This window comes from Danio aesculapii, chromosome 1 (assembly GCF_903798145.1).
Source record: "Danio aesculapii chromosome 1, fDanAes4.1, whole genome shotgun sequence".
In the NCBI taxonomy this organism is placed as follows: Eukaryota; Metazoa; Chordata; class Actinopteri; order Cypriniformes; family Danionidae; genus Danio; species Danio aesculapii.
The window spans coordinates 26427576-26448273 of NC_079435.1; the positions used below are offsets into that span (position 1 = coordinate 26427576).

General features: G+C 33.0%; 2 protein-coding genes across 3 annotated transcripts in view; both read right to left on the bottom strand.

The window, feature by feature from the left end:
• Nucleotides 1–932: 932 nt before the first annotated feature.
• On the bottom strand, nt 933–15476 carry arl6 (ADP-ribosylation factor-like 6). Its single transcript, XM_056458096.1, has 8 exons — nt 15415–15476; nt 11658–11803; nt 11504–11565; nt 8377–8445; nt 8188–8282; nt 7965–8094; nt 4029–4084; nt 933–3238 (listed from the first exon to the last, which is right to left on the bottom strand). Exons 2-8 carry the CDS (start codon nt 11778–11780, stop codon nt 3213–3215), a joined length of 561 nt encoding a protein of 186 aa, XP_056314071.1. The 5' UTR covers nt 11781–11803; nt 15415–15476; the 3' UTR covers nt 933–3212.
• A 3450-nt stretch (nt 15477–18926) lies between these two features.
• The window catches only part of epha6 (eph receptor A6), a 248440-nt gene continuing 246668 nt past the window's right edge, over nt 18927–20698 (bottom strand). For both annotated transcript variants that reach the window (XM_056458117.1, XM_056458109.1), the window contains exon 18: nt 18927–20113. In XM_056458117.1, coding sequence (XP_056314092.1) covers nt 20078–20113 — 36 coding nt within the window. In that variant the 3' untranslated portion in view covers nt 18927–20077. The remainder of the gene's footprint in view (nt 20114–20698) is intronic.

Genomic DNA, 20698 nt, shown 5'->3' on the forward strand with positions numbered 1-20698 from the left:
GATCAGTATAGTTGAATCATTTCCAAGCTACAGTCATAATTAACATAACATAATAACAGTGCACAATTCTAGAGTCTAAATGTAGTTTAAATTTAGTTCAACGACTCAAAATCAAGAACTGGAACAATACATTTTTATAATTTTCCTTTGAGCCTGAGAGAATTTAGCCTCAGTTTGCAGTTCTTAGCTGATAGGATTGGTGGTGTGTTTTTCTGCTACTGTTGCACACCTGCTTCAAGGTTTCAATGTTTTGTATTCTCAGACTCTTGCTGTTAACAGAGTTATTGTTGAACTCTGGCATAAGCAAGGAACTTTCACACTATTTTCTTATTTTTTAACCAATATCTGTTAACCCTAGAGGTGTTTGCAGTGACAGTAAGTCAACAGTTTAAGAAATACACAGACCAGTCTGTCTGTCTCACACCAATGCAACTTACAACTAATTACTCAAATCCCATTTTTCTTCCGATTCTGATTCTCAGTTTGAACTTCAATAGATAGCTATGGTCATGAATTTAGAACTGAATAGTTAAAAATGACCTAATCACATTTTTTTTTTCAGTTCTCTAGATTTGCCATTCATCTCTGAAAGGTAAATTATCATTAAAAATGTATTTGAGAATTGAGAGTAGGTCAATATAAAATAGTCCATGTTTTCAGACCTTGATTATTGAGGGGATACACACACATGCACACACACAGTATATTCCCTCAACAGCATGGAATATTTAATATTTTTAGACATACTATAAGTAAATTAGTATTTACTTTGTATTTACTTGTAATATTTTTGAGACATACTATAAGTAAATTAGTAAACAAACATGCACTTTTCTCAAAACCTTTCTCAAAAGTTTCTTTGCATTTCTGTTTGTGAGTAAATGTTTGTTTGTGAGATAGAGCAAATAATAAAGACAAAAACTAAGCCCCAACATTTCTGTTTATTCTTTACACATCCTATTACAAGAACCCTTAATGTTGAATAAAAACAGCAAGAAAGGAACTGCTACATTTCAGTGAAATGTTTAGAAAATAAATACATTTGTAAGATTGAAATAAAATGACAAAAAATGCATCAACCATTCCATTAGAACAGCTTTAAAAACACACCTGTTCTCAGAAAAAAATAACCCCTGAACAAAAGGAATGTTTCCTTTTTGACAGTTTAAGCAGTCACACTTAAAAAAAAAAACTACAACAAAATAACAACACTGTTATGTTTAAACGGTTCAGAGGCAACATGCGTGCAATGCATGAAAAGTTTATCATAGCAAAATAGTGAGTAAACATCACTACTGTACATAACATTGCTACAGTAACAAGCTTTGACTGATTTTACATTCTAGAGCAATGAAATAAACAATGCTCATAAGTATATTCTATTGATTCATAAACAAACATAGCTAAGATAAAAAAAAAACAAGATTAGTCTGCTAATATTTTGAATTAATTTATAAAATATTACAATTCAAACTTTGCTCTCTCAGCAGAATCAATCTACAGCAGGGGTGTCCAAACTCGGTCCTGGAAGGCCGGTGTCCTGTAGAGTTTAACTCCAACCGTAATCAAACACACCTGAATCAGCTAATCAATATACTACACTGTAAAAGCCAAAAAGTTAAGGTAACTCAAACCATTTGAGGAAACCAATTGCAACAAACCATTTAAGTTCAAAAACTAATCCTAATGAGTCCTGTGAACTTAATCCATTTGAGTAAATGAAACAATTTGAGCACAGTAAACCCAATAAATGAAGAAGACTTAAACCAACTGAGTACTGCACAACCCAATAAGTTAAGGCAACTCAAACCATTTAAGGAAACCGATTGAAACAAACCATTTGAGTTAAAAACTAATCTCTATGAGTACTGTGAACTTACTCCATTTAAGCTGAAGTAATGAGGTATTTAATATAGTCATTACCTTCAACACTGAGTTTAAAACTCTTTTCAAATGAGTAGAATTGACTTTCAGTATATTTTGAGTTAACTACACTCCTTTCATTTGATAAAGTTGACTGTTGGGTTTTACAGTTTAGAAACCTCCTTGCAGGTGTGTTGAAGCAAGCTGGAGCTAACCTCAGCAGGACACCGGCCCTCCAGGGCTGAGTTTGGACACCCCTGCTCTACAGAAATGCTTTTCACTAATGTTTCTGAAGACCCCCCCCCAAAGCGGTACATGTAGATTACATGTCTCATGAACCGGACACAACCGTTTCAGCTCTTGGAGTGTCCAATGAGCTAATGAGTTAAATCAGATGTGTATAATTAAGGAGAATTGCAATATGTGCAATGTTGGGGCCCGCAGAAATGTGGTTGAGAAACACTGTTCTGCAGCATTGGTAGGCAAGACGTATAGCGTTCGTATTTTTAGGATGTTATGGAACATTTATATATTGTCACAGACCAATTTACAGCACAGCTCAGATGAGTAAAACATGTCAGAACTGAGTTAGGGGCCATTCACATTTCGCATCTAAAATGTAATGGAAAGCTCGAGGCACGTCACTTCCTTCACTATTTTTAAACATGCTTTGCACTCACGTTCCAATGTTCCATCTGTCGTTGCTAGGATGACAAACTGACAAACATTGCTGCAGCTCTGATACAAGCATTATTTATAGACAAAAATTTAAAAGTGCTGCAGTGTGTGGGTGTTCTGTGTTTGTTTGAGATAATTAGTCTACAGAAATGTGAATATTTCATACAAAGTATAAAGCTGATTGGTCAGTTCTTGTCATGTACACTTGCAGCATTCGGAAAAGTTGAGATGTTTTCAAAACGGCGTGCCTACATTGGAAATAACGAATTTGCACATGCAAAAGATGCCAATGGTGAACGGCCCCTACACTGGATAAAAAGGGTACAAAATATTTTCTATTGAGGTGGTAGTCAGTTTTTTTGTGTGTCAATTCTATTGTGTGCTTATACATTCTGTACAGAGAACCTGCTAATAAATAATAATCGATAACATTTGTGAAGAGATTTACAAAGTTGTCTCAACTGACCACTTGTGATCAATTGAGACATTGACATTTGGTGCAAACAGGGTCATAATCAAAGCCACACAGTGTTTTATTACAGTAAAACGGAGCTGATTTTAAATTCACAGACACTGTCTGCCCAAAGCTGAAGATCTGTTTTTGTCTGGTTTTGCCATTGTAGCTGGTGACCTTGGATGTTATTTTATTAATTTTTTCTTTCAGGAGGGTTTTACGTTTTCATCGCTCTGATTTGATCTGCAAATGAGAGAAGAAAATAAAAAAAAACATTATTTTTTATAAACATGTTACACCAAAACTGCTGGATTTCATTTTTTTTTTTTTTTTTTTTTTTTTTGGAGTGGGGAGAAGGTGGGGATAAGCTATTGGGTGTAAGACAACAGACATCTGTGAACTTTCAAAAAGAATCTACACTTATCAGAACCTTCAAATACACCTCAAACATCAAGAAGAATAGGGGTCTGAAAATGTTTTTTGCATCAATTTGGACTGTATCTAATCTGTAAAATACCTCATGAAGGTTTATTTTCTTTTGAATGTTGCCCAAAAGGCTGAAATGACACTAAATTGTGCAAGAATAAATACAGCCCAGATGCAAGTTCTGAACAAAACTCTATTCATAAACAAGAATCACAACACATCTGGGAATTTCAGCTTCAGTACTTACAGTGCAATTTGTTCTATGGATGAAACAGAGCACAAAAATAGAAATGGTATTTAATATTTTAAAATATGCTTTTTTGAGACCCTTCCTAAATAGTCTATCCACTAGTCTCTCAAGCAAGAGTGCCCAAACTTGGTCCTGGAGGGCCGGTGTCCTGTAACGTTTAGTTCCAATCCCAATCAGACACACCTGGGCTAACTAATCAAGCTCTTAGTAGGCTTTCTAGAAACATCTGTGCACATGTGTTGAGGCAAAATCTGCAGAACATCGGCCCTCCAGGACTGAGTTTGGGCACTCCTGCTCTAAAGAAACAATTTGAGAATATGGCAAATCAGATGCACAACGCATGTAAAGTGCATTTACCTTGCAGCCAGTCTACACCTTCTAGAAGACCTTCTCCTTTCACTGCATCGCTAGCACTGTAAAATAAATAAATGAATTAATAAAACATATTTCAATAATAAAAAAAAAAAAAAAAAAAAAAAAATATATATATATATATATATATATATATATATATATATATATATATATATATATATATATATAATAACAATCATAGTAATAAATAAATAAATAAATAAATAAATAAATAAATAAATAAATAAATAAAGTCATTGAACAACAGTGGTCTTTGGAAAGAAAATGTCTTAAGGGGGCTAAAAAAATGTAAGAATGCTTTTATTCCAACCAAACTAACAGAAATACAACTTGAAAAATATAACAGGAAAAAATAAAACAATCCTTTGCTCTGTTAAAAGCACTAATATTTGAAAAATAATAAAACTTTCACAAGATTCTTTTGCCTCCAACTTTACAATATTGTAGTTTACAATATTGTACTGGCAGTGTACACTTTTATTCAGAATGTACATTAAACTGATCAAACGTAACAGTAAACATTGTTTAAATCATGTCTTTTACACATTATATAATCTTGGAAAAAGTTGTGGCCTCCACAAAAACAACTGTTGGCCCTGCATGTACATGTAACTGTTGCCTGTGAATGTATTAGCTTGCCTTTGAGTATTTATCTTGGACAATCACAAATGAAAAAAAGTTATTCAACCATGGTATCACAAGGCTTCTCCATTTCCGCTAAATGAGCATACCTGTAACTGTTGAGTGCATGAAATGTTCAACATTCCACACTACTAAAACATAAAGATCATCCTTGATCTGTTTCTTTGCTCTTTTTATGTAAGTGTCAGATCAGGTTTCGGTATCGGAAGATACTCAAAATCAAATGACTCGGACTTGAGGGCAAAAAATCTTGATTGGGACATCCCTAGTATTTAAAGTGTATTTGCTGTTTTTAGAATACTCGGTGCGAATGCATTACTTAACAGTGCACAAACATGAAATTTGGGACAAACATTATATGTCATATTAAGAAAAATATGCTTTCAACCAAAGGATTAGAGCTGTACTGTTAACAACACATGTCTGAGATGCTGCTTGAGAATGTTCACTGGAACTATGGATATGGGAACACTAATAGTAATAATAGTTCTAGGAATAGGAATTTAAATAGTTATTTAAAATAGTTATATAAAACATGCGACCATAGCTGGCTCTCCGAAAGAGCAATCTCATGATGATCTAGACGTCTAAAGCTAAGCCTACAATGAAAATCAAAATGCATTCAGACAGGGCAGGTTTTACCCTCAAGAGATTAAGTAAATTTGTCACAGACACACTTTGTGTTATTCCCATCTGAATTGAACACGTCTGTGTTGATTTCATGCAACCTTTGTAAAAATTAAAGAGCAAATTACTTATTCTGGCCTGCTCGGGGTGTTCCTCAGAGAAATCCAATTCCATCTGGATAGGAATGCTTGTCACTGTGGTATGTAATACCTTTTTTTTCTCCATTTATTGTGACATTTATTGAATACTGTAACTAAAGCTAAATCTGCGATTTGCTTCTGGTGCATTAGCTTGGTGATTTATGTACTTCTAACATCTTCAATCAATGTACAAAGACAATCTAATTAATAATGAGAGTTCCTTAATTATGTAATCTAATTAAAGAGTTCCCTTAATTACAGGCATAATAATTGAATTATTTCACAGGCATAAACCTTGTTTATTGTAAATGACCTCTAATTTCGCCCACATAGATACAGACAGACCATCTAGGTAATACATATCTGTAATCTCAATCTTACTGTTATTAACTGTAACTCATACACTGTTTATATACTGCAACCATGACACACACAAAAATATTAGTGCAAACAAACCACAGCCTTAAGGACTATTTACCCCAAAGACAAGATTTACAACACTGAAGATATAGGTTTAAGAACCATTTAACAGTTTGTTTAAACTAAATGTTTCCTTTGCGTTTTTAAAAAGATTTGCACACAAAAGAATATCTTATCAAAATGATTTCTGTATCAGAGAAAAATACCAAAAATGTCAAATGACAAAAATACTTTACATTTTATTTGAGCATAGTTAATCTTAATAGATTATGTTTGAAAGTTAGTTAACCAAATACATTTGTATTTATGTAAAACTTGGCTATCATTTTTAATGCTCTTATTTTAATCTTTATGCACTTGTTGCAATTATTAAACAAATCCACAACTGATTTTCCAATTCTTGTCTGCTGGGATTTATTTTAAAGGTCCCATGAAATTAAAATATTTTAAGATGTTAGTATTAGCATGGTTAGTTTTAAAGATATCTATAGGCTAGTGGTCTCCAAAACAGTGAAAAAAATTATGTTTAGAGGATATAAAACTGATGTAAACATGTAAAGGTTGTAGTTTGTCACTTCTGCCTAAATGGATTAATTTTCTTTTCAAATCATAACCAATAGAATGCTCTATAGTGCCTGACATGCCCCGCCCCATCAGTCAAGGTGACATCAGAATAAAATTTCCCTTTTTTTATAAATTTTTTTGTATTGTCAGTTTCTGCTGTATCTTATGAAAGCCCATTCCCGCCACTGAATAATAAAAGACAAGGTTCATATACATTTTTACTACTAAAATTCCATGACTTTTCCAAGACTTTCCAGTGCCTTTTCATGACCTAATGCTTCATGAAATGTCTACATTCGTGATAAATGAAAAACAAAACATGTAACAATCTATTCAGGTTAAATGTATATTTATATCTATGTAAAATGTATTTAGATAGTGCTTATACCACACTAATAATGTGAGAGTATGTGATTGGTCAAGGACAGAAAAGAAGTAAAGACAGCTAACCTATATTCAAGTATACAGATATATCTGTTTTCCATGACTTTTCCAAAACTTTGTTGGTTTTTGTTTTTCCAAAACTTTTCTAGGCCTTGAAAATGGCATGTCAAAATTCCATGACTTTTCCAGGATTTCCATGACCGTATGAACCCTGAAAAAATAAATCATTTAACAATAAAAAAAATATTTTTAAAGTCAGAATTCTAATTTATTATAAATTCTGAGTTAAGTCAGAATTCCAAGTTATAAAGTCAAAATGGGTTTAGAATTCTGACTTTATAACTCGGAATTGCGACTTTATAACTCGGAATTGCGATGTTATAACTCAGAATTCTGACTTTATAACTCACAATTTTGACTTTATTACTCAGAATTTCGACTTTATAACTGAGAATTCTGACTTTATAACTCGGAATTGGAACTTTAGAACTCGGAATTGTGACATTATTACTCAGAATTCAGACTTTATGGGCCCCATCATACACCCGGCATACAAAGTCCATCATGTAAAAAGCAAATGCGTGAAGGCGCGACGCAACTGACTCTTAAAAGGAATGGGAGATGAGACTCTGATTGGTTTATTCTCAAAACACACCTATAACTCATTAAGAAAATAAGCTCAACCCTTTTAGACCATGCGCCACGGATTTTTCCGTCCTTGAATTAGCAACAGTGGATTCCGACACGCCCTAATTGCTTTTGCGCCCTGCGCTTTGCACTTTGCGTATGGATCGTCAAACTAGAGCCCTATAACTTAGAATACTGTCTTCATAGTTTTTTATTTATTTATTTATTTTTATTTAGTGGCGGGAATGGGCTTCCATAGCATCTGCCAGCTCGGACAAGTTGAAAAAAAAAATGCAGGTTTTTTATGGTACAGTGGAACAAACATTAGAGCCAGTCTGAGATTATTGTAGCTGATTAAAACTAGCAGCTAGTCAGAATATATTATGTGACTAAAGCATTTAAATCAGCAGATGACAAAACTGATGTTTAAGATGTTTAGTTATTGTTACATGTTTTGTTCTTGGTGTGAGTGTGCCTTAACAATCTCATAGAAATAAATGTTTTGCTTTCCTACCAGATATGCCATGGCTTGTCCTTAATGTTTTCCAGACACAAAAGCTGGGAAACCTTTACTGCTGACAAAGCATCCCTGAGATCCATCTTGTTGGCAAAAAAGAGTAAAGGTATCCTCCTGTGCTTAATATCTGAGTGCATTCACAAACACAAATGTGATTCATTTTTTTAATCAGACCTGAAAATGATTACTATAAAACAAATTCATGAAAAGCAAGGCGTACCAGGGTGATTCAAAAGGGTATCCAGTTCCTCTTTTGCCACTACCATTCTAAGTTTATCTCCACTGTCAATCACAAATATGATGGCCTGCCCCTCCCTAAAAAAACACAACAGATACATGCAAGTCACACAGATCCATTCCAAAGTGGCTGACCGCACTCTGCTTTCTCAATATTATCAGATAAGCTTACTTGTAATAGTGTTCCCACAGATTTCTGTATCTTCCCTGTCCTGACATGTCAAACACTGTAAAAGAAAGACTTTGGGGAGAGAAGCTGTGTTAGTAAAATTTGGAAAAAATACACATATGGGGCTTTTCACATTGTGCTTCAAGGGATAGTTCACCAAAAAATTTCAATTCTGCCATCATTTACTCAACCTGTTCCAAACCTGTTTGACTTTCTTCTGCTGAACACAATGGAAGATATACTGAAGAATGTTGGGGAAAAAGCAACCATTTATTTCCATAGTATTTTTTCTCTTACTATGGATGTCAATGTCTGCTTTCCCACCACATTCTTCATAATATCTTGTTTTGTGTTCAATGGTAAAAATTCATTAATGTTTACACTAGGAGCAAATGGTGAAAATGCTAATTTTGGATGGCAAACTATTCCTTTGATTCAGGTGTAATTCAGGTCTATCATTCTAAATACCGCTTTAATACCAGGGTAAAGGAATGTTTTAAACTCGTAATTGAGGCATGCCACAATTACATTATCATTAAAGTATTTAAATAAAAAATAATGTAAAATACATGTTTGTATGTAGCCTATGTCCATGCGCAATGTTCTACACGGAATCTGCATCTTTCAGCAGATTTTTAGCACATAACTGAGATAATTTACATTTACATAATATTTATTTTCTTGTGTAAATGTGTGTGCATTTATGTTTATTCAGTTTTTAAATTAATTTCAGTAATATTATTGACTAATATGAAAATGTTCATTTGATTTATTTACAATACAGTTTTGGAATGTTTTTTAGTACAGGGTATTTGCAGGAAATCCTAAATGTAATTTCGATACCTTTTTGAGACTTTTTAAAGACCTTCTCAGAATATTTCATTGCTACTTCAATTTCTAATCAGTATCAAACCTTTAACTTAATAAACAGTTGTTAATAAACAGTTGTAGTTAAATAAATCAATGGAGGGCAACCATGCAACAGAACTCAGATAAGCTCAGAAGAAACAAAGCTTGAAAAAAAAAACAATTACTTGGTTATTTTCAGCGACAAGCTTCAGCCACTGTTTAAACTTGTCTTTTCCAACCAGGAGTACGCAAATTTTTTCCATTTTACCAAATGTTTTGCTCTATGTGTTCTCTACATGTGTAAAGCGTCACATCACCTTCCTGCGTTTGTCGCAAATTACGTGACCTCACCAGTGTTGCCAGACGTAGCTGACTAATTCCAGCCTGTTTCCAAGCTGTCGAAAAACAGCTGAAAACCAAAAAGCCCCGCACTGATCTAAGCGTATGTATGCAATGAACGGTAGCTATGGCATCCCTTTGGGAGATCAAAACAGGTTTATAAGGGCAGAACGGGGCTGGCGGGCACACCGTTTCAAACAACCACATTTTCACTACCCGCCTATGTCAGTTTTTACCAGCAAAAATAAATTCAAAACCACCCAATCTGGCAACACTGGACATTCCCCGGACAAAGGAGCTTGGCTGGACGTTCCCCAGCCTGAACAAATCGCGTGCATCGAGCACGCTGTTGTTAGTATTAGGAGGAAAATAAATATATTATGCTTTTTAGGGGTCAAACATTTTGGACAACGCTCAAACAAAATTTAAGGCCTTGTAAAAACACAATAAAGACTTTTTAATACCTTTTAAGAGCCTTAATTTTCCCATAATTGATTTATCAACTTTTAATACTTTTTAAGACCCCGCGGACACCCTGTAGTAGATGTATTATACGAAAGACTTGCTTTGTTTACCAAATAAGTAGATCTAGTTGGATTAGCATTCTAAACATTAAATAAAAGTTAAAAAGGTTTTTTTTATTTCATATAATATGTTTTAGTTATGATACTTAAAAATTAAAATATGATACTACCAAAATCATTCCACATAAATCCACAGAATTTTTACAAAATCCTGCACAGAAATAGCAAAAATGTCTCTGATTCTGTCTGGCCCTACCGATAAGTCAGTACTAAAGTTAGGGATGCTTTGTTTTAATAATTTATATATATATATATATATATATATATATATATATATTATGTCATGCAATTGCTTCAAGCAATGGTCTAAAGCTATTTAAAACATCGATAAATGTAAATTGTTATAATGGTAATTAATAATCTCAATTACAATTTCAATGGAATAATCAACAATTATGATGTTTGTCATTATCAAGCAGCCTTAAGTGAGAGACGATCATGTGTCTCATATTTACACATTTTTGAATAGTTACAGCAACCCAGCGTTTAAGAAAGAAATGTCAAATAGTAACAAGAAACAATTGGATTGAAGAAGATTGTTTTTGTCCATAATGTAAATCCAGGATATATTTTAAGGGAAAACCTTACAAAATCTGAAAATTCTGTCATCTACTCACCCTCCACTTGTTCCAAAATAAAGTTTTTCCTTTTATGTAATGCAAAATAAAATATTTTGAAAAATGCTGGAAGCTATTTTTGTGCCTACAATGGATGTAAATGGCTACTGGTTTCCACCATTTTACAAAAAAACATATTTTGTTACAACACAAAAATAGAAACTCAACACGGTTTGGAAACACTTTTTGTAGGTGACCTGTCCAATTAATAGTAAAATTGACAATATCTAATATAGTTATTTACCATGATAGGGTTGATACCAACACTAAAAACAATGACTGGACTTACAATTATGGACTGACTGACCAGTGTGAAAAGTAAGTGTATGAACACTTGGCTAAGTTTGTTAGTTGTGTGAAATATGTGACTGTGGAAATGTAATTTGTCACTGTTGTATATGTTTGAAACCACAATGTGGGGTAAAATTTACTCTGAAGCAAAGTTTCCTACTCCATGGTAAAAAAAAAAGTTTCTGCATTACATAGATTTAGCAATACCTGGGGTTAAAAGCAGTTTTAAAAAAATAATAAGTGAAGTGAAAAAAGCCTTTAACAGAAATATCCTATCAAACTGTGTGTATATATATATATGTGTGTATATATATATATATATATATATATATATATATATATATATATGTGTGTGTATATATATATATATATATATATATATATATATATATATATATATATATATATATATATATATATATATATATATATATATATTTATTTATTTACCTTGAGGTCTTAAACTTTTCTATGCTGAATCCTATAGTTGGGACAATGTCTTGAGCCTGAGCCTGTAGGGAACACAAATATGACAATGTCATGATGAGCTCAAATGAAAGAACCGAAAGGAAAATGGAAAGACATATTGTGTCTACAGGCATACATTGGATGGCTTTAGCTGGTTGATGATGGTAGTTTTTCCACTGTTGTCCAGGCCCAAACACAGCACGTTCACTTCCTTCTTCTTCAGGCCCAGCCATCCTGCAAGCTTGTCAAAAAGCCCCATTTGCTTAGTCGGACGGGGCTCTTCTGCAAAGAGATCACATCAAAGACAAGCTCAATTAGGTTATTCATTAGATGCATCATATGGCTGAGAAACACTAGGGACAACAGAAACATATTTGTTTTTACAGGTTCCATAATGCACCAAGTGCTGAGGGAAACAGATTGATAATATGAAAATACAATAATATAAATCATAACATTTAAGTATTATAAATTACACTTATTAATAATAATGCTTTGATTTTAATACAAGCGCCAGCTAATTCTGAAATTTTTTAAAACAAAATATAGCACTTTATATTGAGTGCCTAATATATATGTTGAGTAAATATACAGTTGAAGTCAGAATTATTAGCCCCCCTGAATTATTAGCCCCCGTTTATTTTTTCTCCAATTTCTGTTTGACAGAGAGATTTTTCAACACATTTCTAAACATAATAGTTTTAATAACTCATTTCTAATAACTGATTTATTTTATCTTTGCCATGACTACAGTACATAATATTTTACTAGATGTTTTTCAAGACACTTCTATAAAGCTTAAAGTGACATTTAAAAGCTTAACTAGGTCAATTAGGCTAGTTATTGTATATTGATGGTTTGTTCTGTAAACTATCAAAAAATTATAGCTTAAAAGGGCTAATAATTTTGACCTTAAAATGGCTTTTAAAAAATAAAAAACTGCTTTTATTCTAGCCAAAATATTTCTCCAGAAGGAAAAAAAATATCAGACATACTGTGACAATTTTCTTGCTCTGTTAAAAGAAAGAACAAATAAATAAAATAATCAAAGGGGGCTAATACTTCTGACTTCAACTGTATGTGTTTGAAAAAAGTTGATAAGCCATATTTATTAAAAAAAACAAAACAAACAAATCAAAATTGAGTAATATTGTGAAATGTTGTCATAAACACATTTTAAAGGTACTGTAAATAAACATTTAAATATATTTTATTCATCTCATGTCAAAAGCTGAATTTTCAGCATCAATTTTTTTGTACAATGTTAAAATTTACATAATTCCACAGAAATCATTCTGATATGCTGACTTCATGCTCAAGAAACATTTCGTCTGATTATCTATATAATTAGATTGTATAGATCAGGGGTGGGCAAACTCGGTCCTGGAGGGCCAGTGTCCTGCACAGTTTAGCTCCAACACTAATCAAACACACCTGAACATGCTAATCAGTGTCTTCAAGATCACTAGAAATCTATAAGCAGGTGTGTTTGATTAGAGTTGGAGCTAAACTGTGCAGGACACCGGCCCTCCAGGACCGAGTTTGCCCACCCCTGGTATAGATTATCTATATCTATATTTTAAAATCTATACTTCTGATGATTATTAATCATTAGCTGATAATGTATCAAAGCAAACAAGCAAATCAGCATATCTGAATGATTTCTCAATATTCACTTGATACTGAATACTGAAGTAATCATATTGAAATATGTTGTATTTTACAATATTATTATGCAGTAAACAGTTATTCTTAAATGCAAGTATTCATTACACAGCGTTACTGTAATTATTGTATCTTCACATTTAATCAAATATGGTAATCAGAGATATGCCTTCCAAAGCATAAAGTATACTAAAGTTTCCAACATAGTAATATTAAAATGCAGCAATATGAATGCGTATTTGCTATAATCATACATTTATATATAGTATTGGCCTACAGCTTAAAATATTCCATAGCAATAATTAGTTAAACCAAACTGACTAACAGGTAACGGAAGTCTATAACAAGGCCTGGTTTTTTTGCACATACGCACTTTAACAATCAAATACTGCACATTTTTTTTACAGTTTTGCACATTATTTATTCTCTGCTGGACTTTGCACAACAGTTTTTAACATTTACACATTTATGTATCAAAAACTGTCTTTATTATTATTATTATTATTATTATTATTATTATATTATATATTTATTTCAGAGTTTATACTTGTTTACTTTTTCACATGCCTATTTTGTTAAATAAGTATTTTTTTAATTTGTAATATACGTTTAACCTTATTGGCATTCTGTGTGGACAGCAAAGTAAGAATTTCTTTGTACAGGGAACCTGTTCTTTATTGTGCATATAAACACTTTGAATGTTAAATCTAACATTAAGCAGAAATGTATTTATTTATTAATGTATTTTGTTTATAAAAGACATTTTTTTATAGCTAATGATCAGATATGAGAACAAGCTTTTTCGCTTGTTTTCTTTTTTTAAATAATCCAATAAACGTAAATTAACTTGAGAAGCAAGCAGACACACAGCTAGAACATATGCCTCCCAAAGCATAAAGTATACTAAAGTTTTCAACGTAGTAATATTACAATGTAGCAGTATGAATGCATATTTGCTATATTCAATAATCATACATTTATATATATACAGTATTGGCCTACATCTTAAAATAATCTAGTAGCAATAATTAGTTCAACTAAAATGACTAACAGCTGACAGCAGTCTGTAACAAGAACTGTCCCTTGCACATTTAACATTTACACAGTTATATATATATATATATATATATATATATATATATATATATATATATATATATATATAAACCTTCTTTGTTATTATTATTATTTATTCCATAGTTTAAACTTGTTTACTTTTTCGCATGCCTATTTTGTTAAATAAGTATTTTACAATTTTAAATATACTTTAAACTTTATTGGCATTCTGTGTGGACAGCAAAGTAAGAATTTCTTTGTACAGAGAACCTGTTCTTTATTGTGCATATAAATACTCTGAATATTGAATCTAACAGTAAGCAGAAATGTATTTTCATTAATGTATTTTTATTTCCAAATACAATTTGATGGCTAATGAAGCCCACTCAGCGGCCAATAATCAGATAAGAAAATTAGCTTGTTCACTTGTTATTTAATAATCCGATAAAAGTAAATTAACTTGATAAGTGAGCCGACACACAGCTAGATCCAACAACATAACGTTAAGTTACACTAACGTTACTGCTGCAACCTGCAGATCATTTCACATGCGTAACTCGGTTATTTGCATCCCCGTTTTAGGGTCTATTAAAAACGTTACCTGTTGCATATCAGAGTAACGGTAAATGAAAATAGCATTTCCGTCGTCGCGTATTACAGCCACATACAATCATCCACCAATAAATCAATCACATGACAGCAGTGAAACTGACAGTGTATAACGTTGACTCTCATAACAGTGTCGTAGGTCAGACACACAAGACAACAGTTTTACAACAGTAAAGCATAATCTACGAGTTCATTAATCCCCTGAGCTCATTAGCACACGGGCTAGCGCTTCACATGCACGTGTAACGTTATGCTAAAATAATCCAAACATTTCTGAGCTCCGGAGTCAGTGTCATTAAACCACTCAAAATTCGCATACAGATAGCGCATGGTTGAAATTTGCTGTTAATTTAAAGCAATCGTACATGTTCTTTGAAGACGACAACTAGCTAGCTGGATGCTAACCTGCTTCATGAGTCTGCTAGGGTAAGCTCTTACTGTTCTCCCACTCGAAATTGAATGTTGTCCCTTTCATGGTTTAATGCTAATTTCACATTCAGAACTGACCTGTGTGTGATTTATAAAAATGTTCAGTACAGAGGGAGAAACGTTAACACACTCACCTGGAAACCGTATAGTTCACTCTCACACACACCGCTGCTAGGAGACCGATGACGCTTTTTCCATCCACTCACATGTAATGTTTACCTAATAGCGTCATCTGGTGGACAATATCAGAGTTGCAGCTATGAAGAAATATGAATATAAATTCCAGAGGATGCACTTTATGAGCTTTTATTAATGTTTTGAAAAATTCTTGAATATATGGACATTTAATTTCAGGGTTGTAAATTAAAACAGATTCGAAAACACGTTTTTTCCCCACATTTGCATTATTTTTGTACATAAAAAATAATACAATTCACATAAACTTTTAATCTCAAACTATAAACATTTATTATAACAAAATTAAAAAACAAAAATGTTACATATTAAATGTAAATATTTAACAAAATATAAAAAAAACTGTAGAAATCATTAAAATCTATCAGTTTAATGGTTCGATTGTTTGTAATGTTTTAATCAATTCTTGTTTTATTCTTGGTAAAATGATGAGCCTAAGCTAATTAAATAAAAACGAAAGTCATAGTGTTCATGCTTTAAGAGAAGACCTTTTGTGATACCCTAAATATATACACTTATAGGTATTAAAGACAAATAAGACATTAAAGAGTTTTAATAGTTTTGTATTTGCTAAAATGACAAAATAATAATGATAATGATGCTAATAATAATAATAATCTTACTGACATTCCTCTAAATACAGGAGATCAGCAATGATTTGCAGCACAGATTAATCAGATGCTAATTCATTTGAATGTTAACCGAAACACATTAGAGTATAATCTACAGTAAATACCTACCTTCACTGAAATATTGACTTCACTGTCCTGAATTTATATACTTTGCACAGAATATACAAAGCAAACAAAGCAATTCCTATACAGTATGCTACAGTTTTCATTGGATCAGTATTCACTTGCATCAATCCCAATATACTGTGCTCTAAATAAATCAATAAATTCATAATAACAACTCACAATGCTATAGTTTGAATCAGTATTTTAGTACTGTATCAGCATGTTAGAATACAGCATATTAACACTGAACAACAAATCGACAACTTGAATGGTTTCTGAAAGATCATGTGTCACCGATGACTGGAGAAATGGTTGCTCAAAATCAACTTTGAATCATAATAATAATTTAGGCTTACCTGATAAAATATAATTCACATAAAAAACTGTTGTTTTACTTGTTATTTAAAAAAAAAATGTTATATAATATTACTGTTTTGTCACATTGTCAAATGCTGCCTTGAAGAGCAGAAACTATTCCAAAACTTGCTGTTTAAGTCAAGCTCTATTGTTTAGGCTTGCTCTTTAGCTTTGTGGTTTTTGTACAGGGCAGATTTTCAGCAGCAGAAGAGGAAATTATAAATCTTTATTCGTAATTGTTTTTACATAATTCAGTTAAACTAACTTAGAACAATACTTGTACAGCATTTGTTTCAATATTTATACTACAGTACAACTGTAATTCAGTGCTAACTTCAATTTAATTAACATAAAAATAAATAAAATAAAAAATATTGCTCATTGGTAATGTTAGTTAATACAGCAAATAGAGATCCACTGATAAAAATGTATTGTAAAAACAACAACAATAACAAAACAAAAACAACAACAATTATTTAAAAAAAAAAAAGTTTGGCCAATTCCTCTTTCAATCCATTACTTATATTGCTAAATCCAGTTATATTAATGAATTAATTCATTCATTTTCTTTTTGACCTAGTCCCTTTATTAAGCTGGGGTCACCACAGCAGAATGAACTGCCAACTTATCAAGCATATGTTTTACGCAGCAGATGCCCTTCCAGCTGAAACCCAACACTGAGAAACATCCATACACACTCATTCACACAGACAACTTAGCTTACCCAATTCACCTATAGCGCATGTCTTTGGACTGTGGGGGAAACCAGAGCACCCGGACGCCCCTAAATTTAATCTAAAATATCTTATTTTGTGACTTGAGGGTAATTAATTAATAACATCATTTTAATTTTTAAGTGAACTAATCCATTAATAAACCATAGGTACTGGCTTTTTTTCATACAGTATTATTGTAGGTAGATTTAAATTAGTCCAACATCGGATGATAAATATTGGTGGCCAATACTGTGCATCCTTATTAACTAAAGTTGTAATAAGACCTTACTGTTATTCAGACTAAAACCACAGACAGATTCAGGTTAAACTTCTGAACTGTTGTTCATCAAGCCTGTTCTAATGAATAATGTAAAAAATATATTTTTGCTTCTTTATCAAAACGGTACAAATTACCCTGTATATCATCTTAATTCCGTATCACAACATTTTTATAAAGCAAAACCGCATTTCACATTTAAATAATTTGTTTGTATGTGTACACTTGTTCTGAGGTTTACGATGACACATGACATGGCTATGAACTTTAGTTTACAAGAACATGCTTTGTGTTTTCATAATTCAAAACAAAATCATATTTAATGTGGTCTTCTTTTTTTTTTTTTTTAGGGGTTTTCACCTTTATTTTGACAGGACAGTAGAGAGAATTGACAGGAAAGTGTGAGGAGCAGAGAGAGGGGAAGCATAGGTATAAGACCTCGAGGCGGGAATCGAAGCCGGGTCGCCGCAAACACTGAAGTGCATGTGTCAGTGCACTTTCCACTACGCCACAGTCACTGACTTAAATGTGGTCTTTAAATTACATTCAAAATTTGCTACAAACTGTGAGCGCTGGTTTGGGTTGGATTGGGCGTTGGATTTTTTTTTTACTGTATAAAATACACTTTACCTATGGAGAGTCTTTGTAAACCATATATACAAGCGTAACACAGGCTCATTGTAAAATATACAATTCTGGAGAGCATTAATTATAAAGCCAGAACTACATATGGCTGCAATTCATCTTTAAAATGAACGCTACAAGTCAGTATGACGCCGCCGGTGGCTTCTGTTTCTTCTTCCAGTACCAGCTGACCGCTTACCTCAGGACAGGCTTTTCCGCTGTTACCAATTTGTCCAGTAGCTCGCCATGTATGTTGGTGGACTTGAGATGCAGAGAGGAGTTGACCGTGATGACGGCATTTGAGTCGTTCGGAGAACGGTTCCAGAAAGCAGGCAAAACAAAAACAAAAGGCAAAAAATAAAATAAGTAACTAACAGGGTGAGAACGTGGTAAGATATGAAAACGTGGTCAAATTCAGACAAGGGATTTTCTTTTTCTAGATTTAGATTTTTCTAGATCAGATTTTCTAGATTCTAGATCTGGTGGATTTACGTGAGAACAGCAGATGCGCATGGCACTCGTGAGAGAAATTTGAGATCTGAAAACGTGTACACAGCTCCCTCTGGTGGATTCACGAAAACAAAATGTGCAAAAAAAAACGTAGCTCCTGGGATGTATTTCGTATTCTCCATAAATATATCTAGGAGTATGAATAATGTGCCTGGGTTGCACAAGCATAGGTGTGTGTGTGTGAGAGAGAGAGAGTCAGACTCATAAAAAACACCAAACATATCTGTTATCATTTATTTTTACAAACATTCAACCTATTTCACCTTTATCTCTCTGTACTCTTTATAAATTATAAAAAATAATGTACAATTAGTTTACTATGAACAATACATTATGACCTGATTACCCAGAGTTTTCCCTTGCCCTGCTTGAAGTAAGCACACGGTTTCTCTTGCGCTTCTGACATTTGCACCTTGCAACTTGAAGTACAGGATGTGAAGTGGTCTCAATGTCCCGAACATATGTTCAGACACAAAGAGCCATGCGGTTGAAGAATGGGGTATATATATCAGCTAATGAACATGGTACGGTATTGTGCGTTTGCACGTCTGGAAGAAGCAAAGAAGACTGCAAATGAGCATGTTGAAGTAATGTGTGTATGTAGACCTGCAGTGTTGGGAAAAAAAACTAATTCTTGCCAACATGCAGAGTGCTATACTGTCATACTCTCTCTATGAGAACATTTTACTGCAAAACGGTCACCTCGATGATTCTCCACTGACAATAGTTTCATAGTCGCAAGGCAAACTGATAACATATCAGAGGTGTGTATAGATACTGTACACCATAGTAGACTGAACAAAAGTCTGCAGTTCTCAAATCTCTCTCGGAGTGGATTTGTATAAGTTTGTTCAATTTGACTGTGGTGCACAGAAGTAAGAAAATGGCTTTCAGTCTTCTGAAAGGTCAGACTTTTACCACCTCGCTGACAGCCTGAGGAAGTCAATGGTTTTGTGTGGCATTTTTTTTTTTCAACAGAGCAAGATAAAGCTCTTCACTCCCTACCTTGGCTCTTTTCTTGGTTTTCTAAAGACTGCACATATTGCTTAGAAAACTAACTCAATAAAACGCAACCCAAACGAAACAAAGTCGCACGGACATATAAATATCAGGATAAATATCAGATGTGATAAACAATGTATAATAGCCATTTAAAGCTGAAGACATTCAACGGATCCGTTAGTCTCTCCATTCAGAGGCTCAGGAGGAAGCTTGATGAATAAACCAGAAAAATCTCTTAAGACACATAATTTAATACATTAAAATAGCAAATATACTATTTAGAGTTCTCAGAGTTTGGAGTCCAGTCAATCACAGAACTTGCAGGATGATTGACAGATGACATCTTCATTACAACAGACTGCTGCCATTGTTTTATCGCCTACTGTGGTTCCTCTGGGTAAATGGTCCAATTTTCCTGTTAGACACAGTAAAAAAAAAGATGTTTAGCAGGTTTCTTCAGGCTCTTTGGGATGGCTTTATATTGTACTGTACGTGTAGGAAGTTTTCTGTGGTGTTTGATTGAAACAAGATTTCTGTAAGGTATGTGTGTCATGTTCTTTAACAGTCTGCTCAGAAACTACAGCCATCTATAGTGTGACAATTAGTGCCTATTATTTTTTGTTTTCAGAAGTATGTGTGGTTTGCAGCATATAAAAGGTAACCCATGTCAGTCCCTCCAGGACTTTGCAGTAACATTTTTAAAACAAATTTATGGCTCAAATGTGAAATTTTTCTCAATTTATACCATTTTTTGCTTCAATTCTGGTCTTTTGATGTGAAAAATGTGCAAAAATCACTGGACTCTGTGTTAGTACTTTACTTGATATATATTGTTGGAGAAAGTAACATATATTTTATTATTATTTTTGTCTCTTTTTCTTTTCATTAAACAATTGTATTTGTATTGCTTAAGGTGAAATCTTAATTCAACTACTCTTGAATGTGATATGCCTTGCATACTAATGAAGCATTTTTGCAGAAGTAGATGAAGCTGATTGAA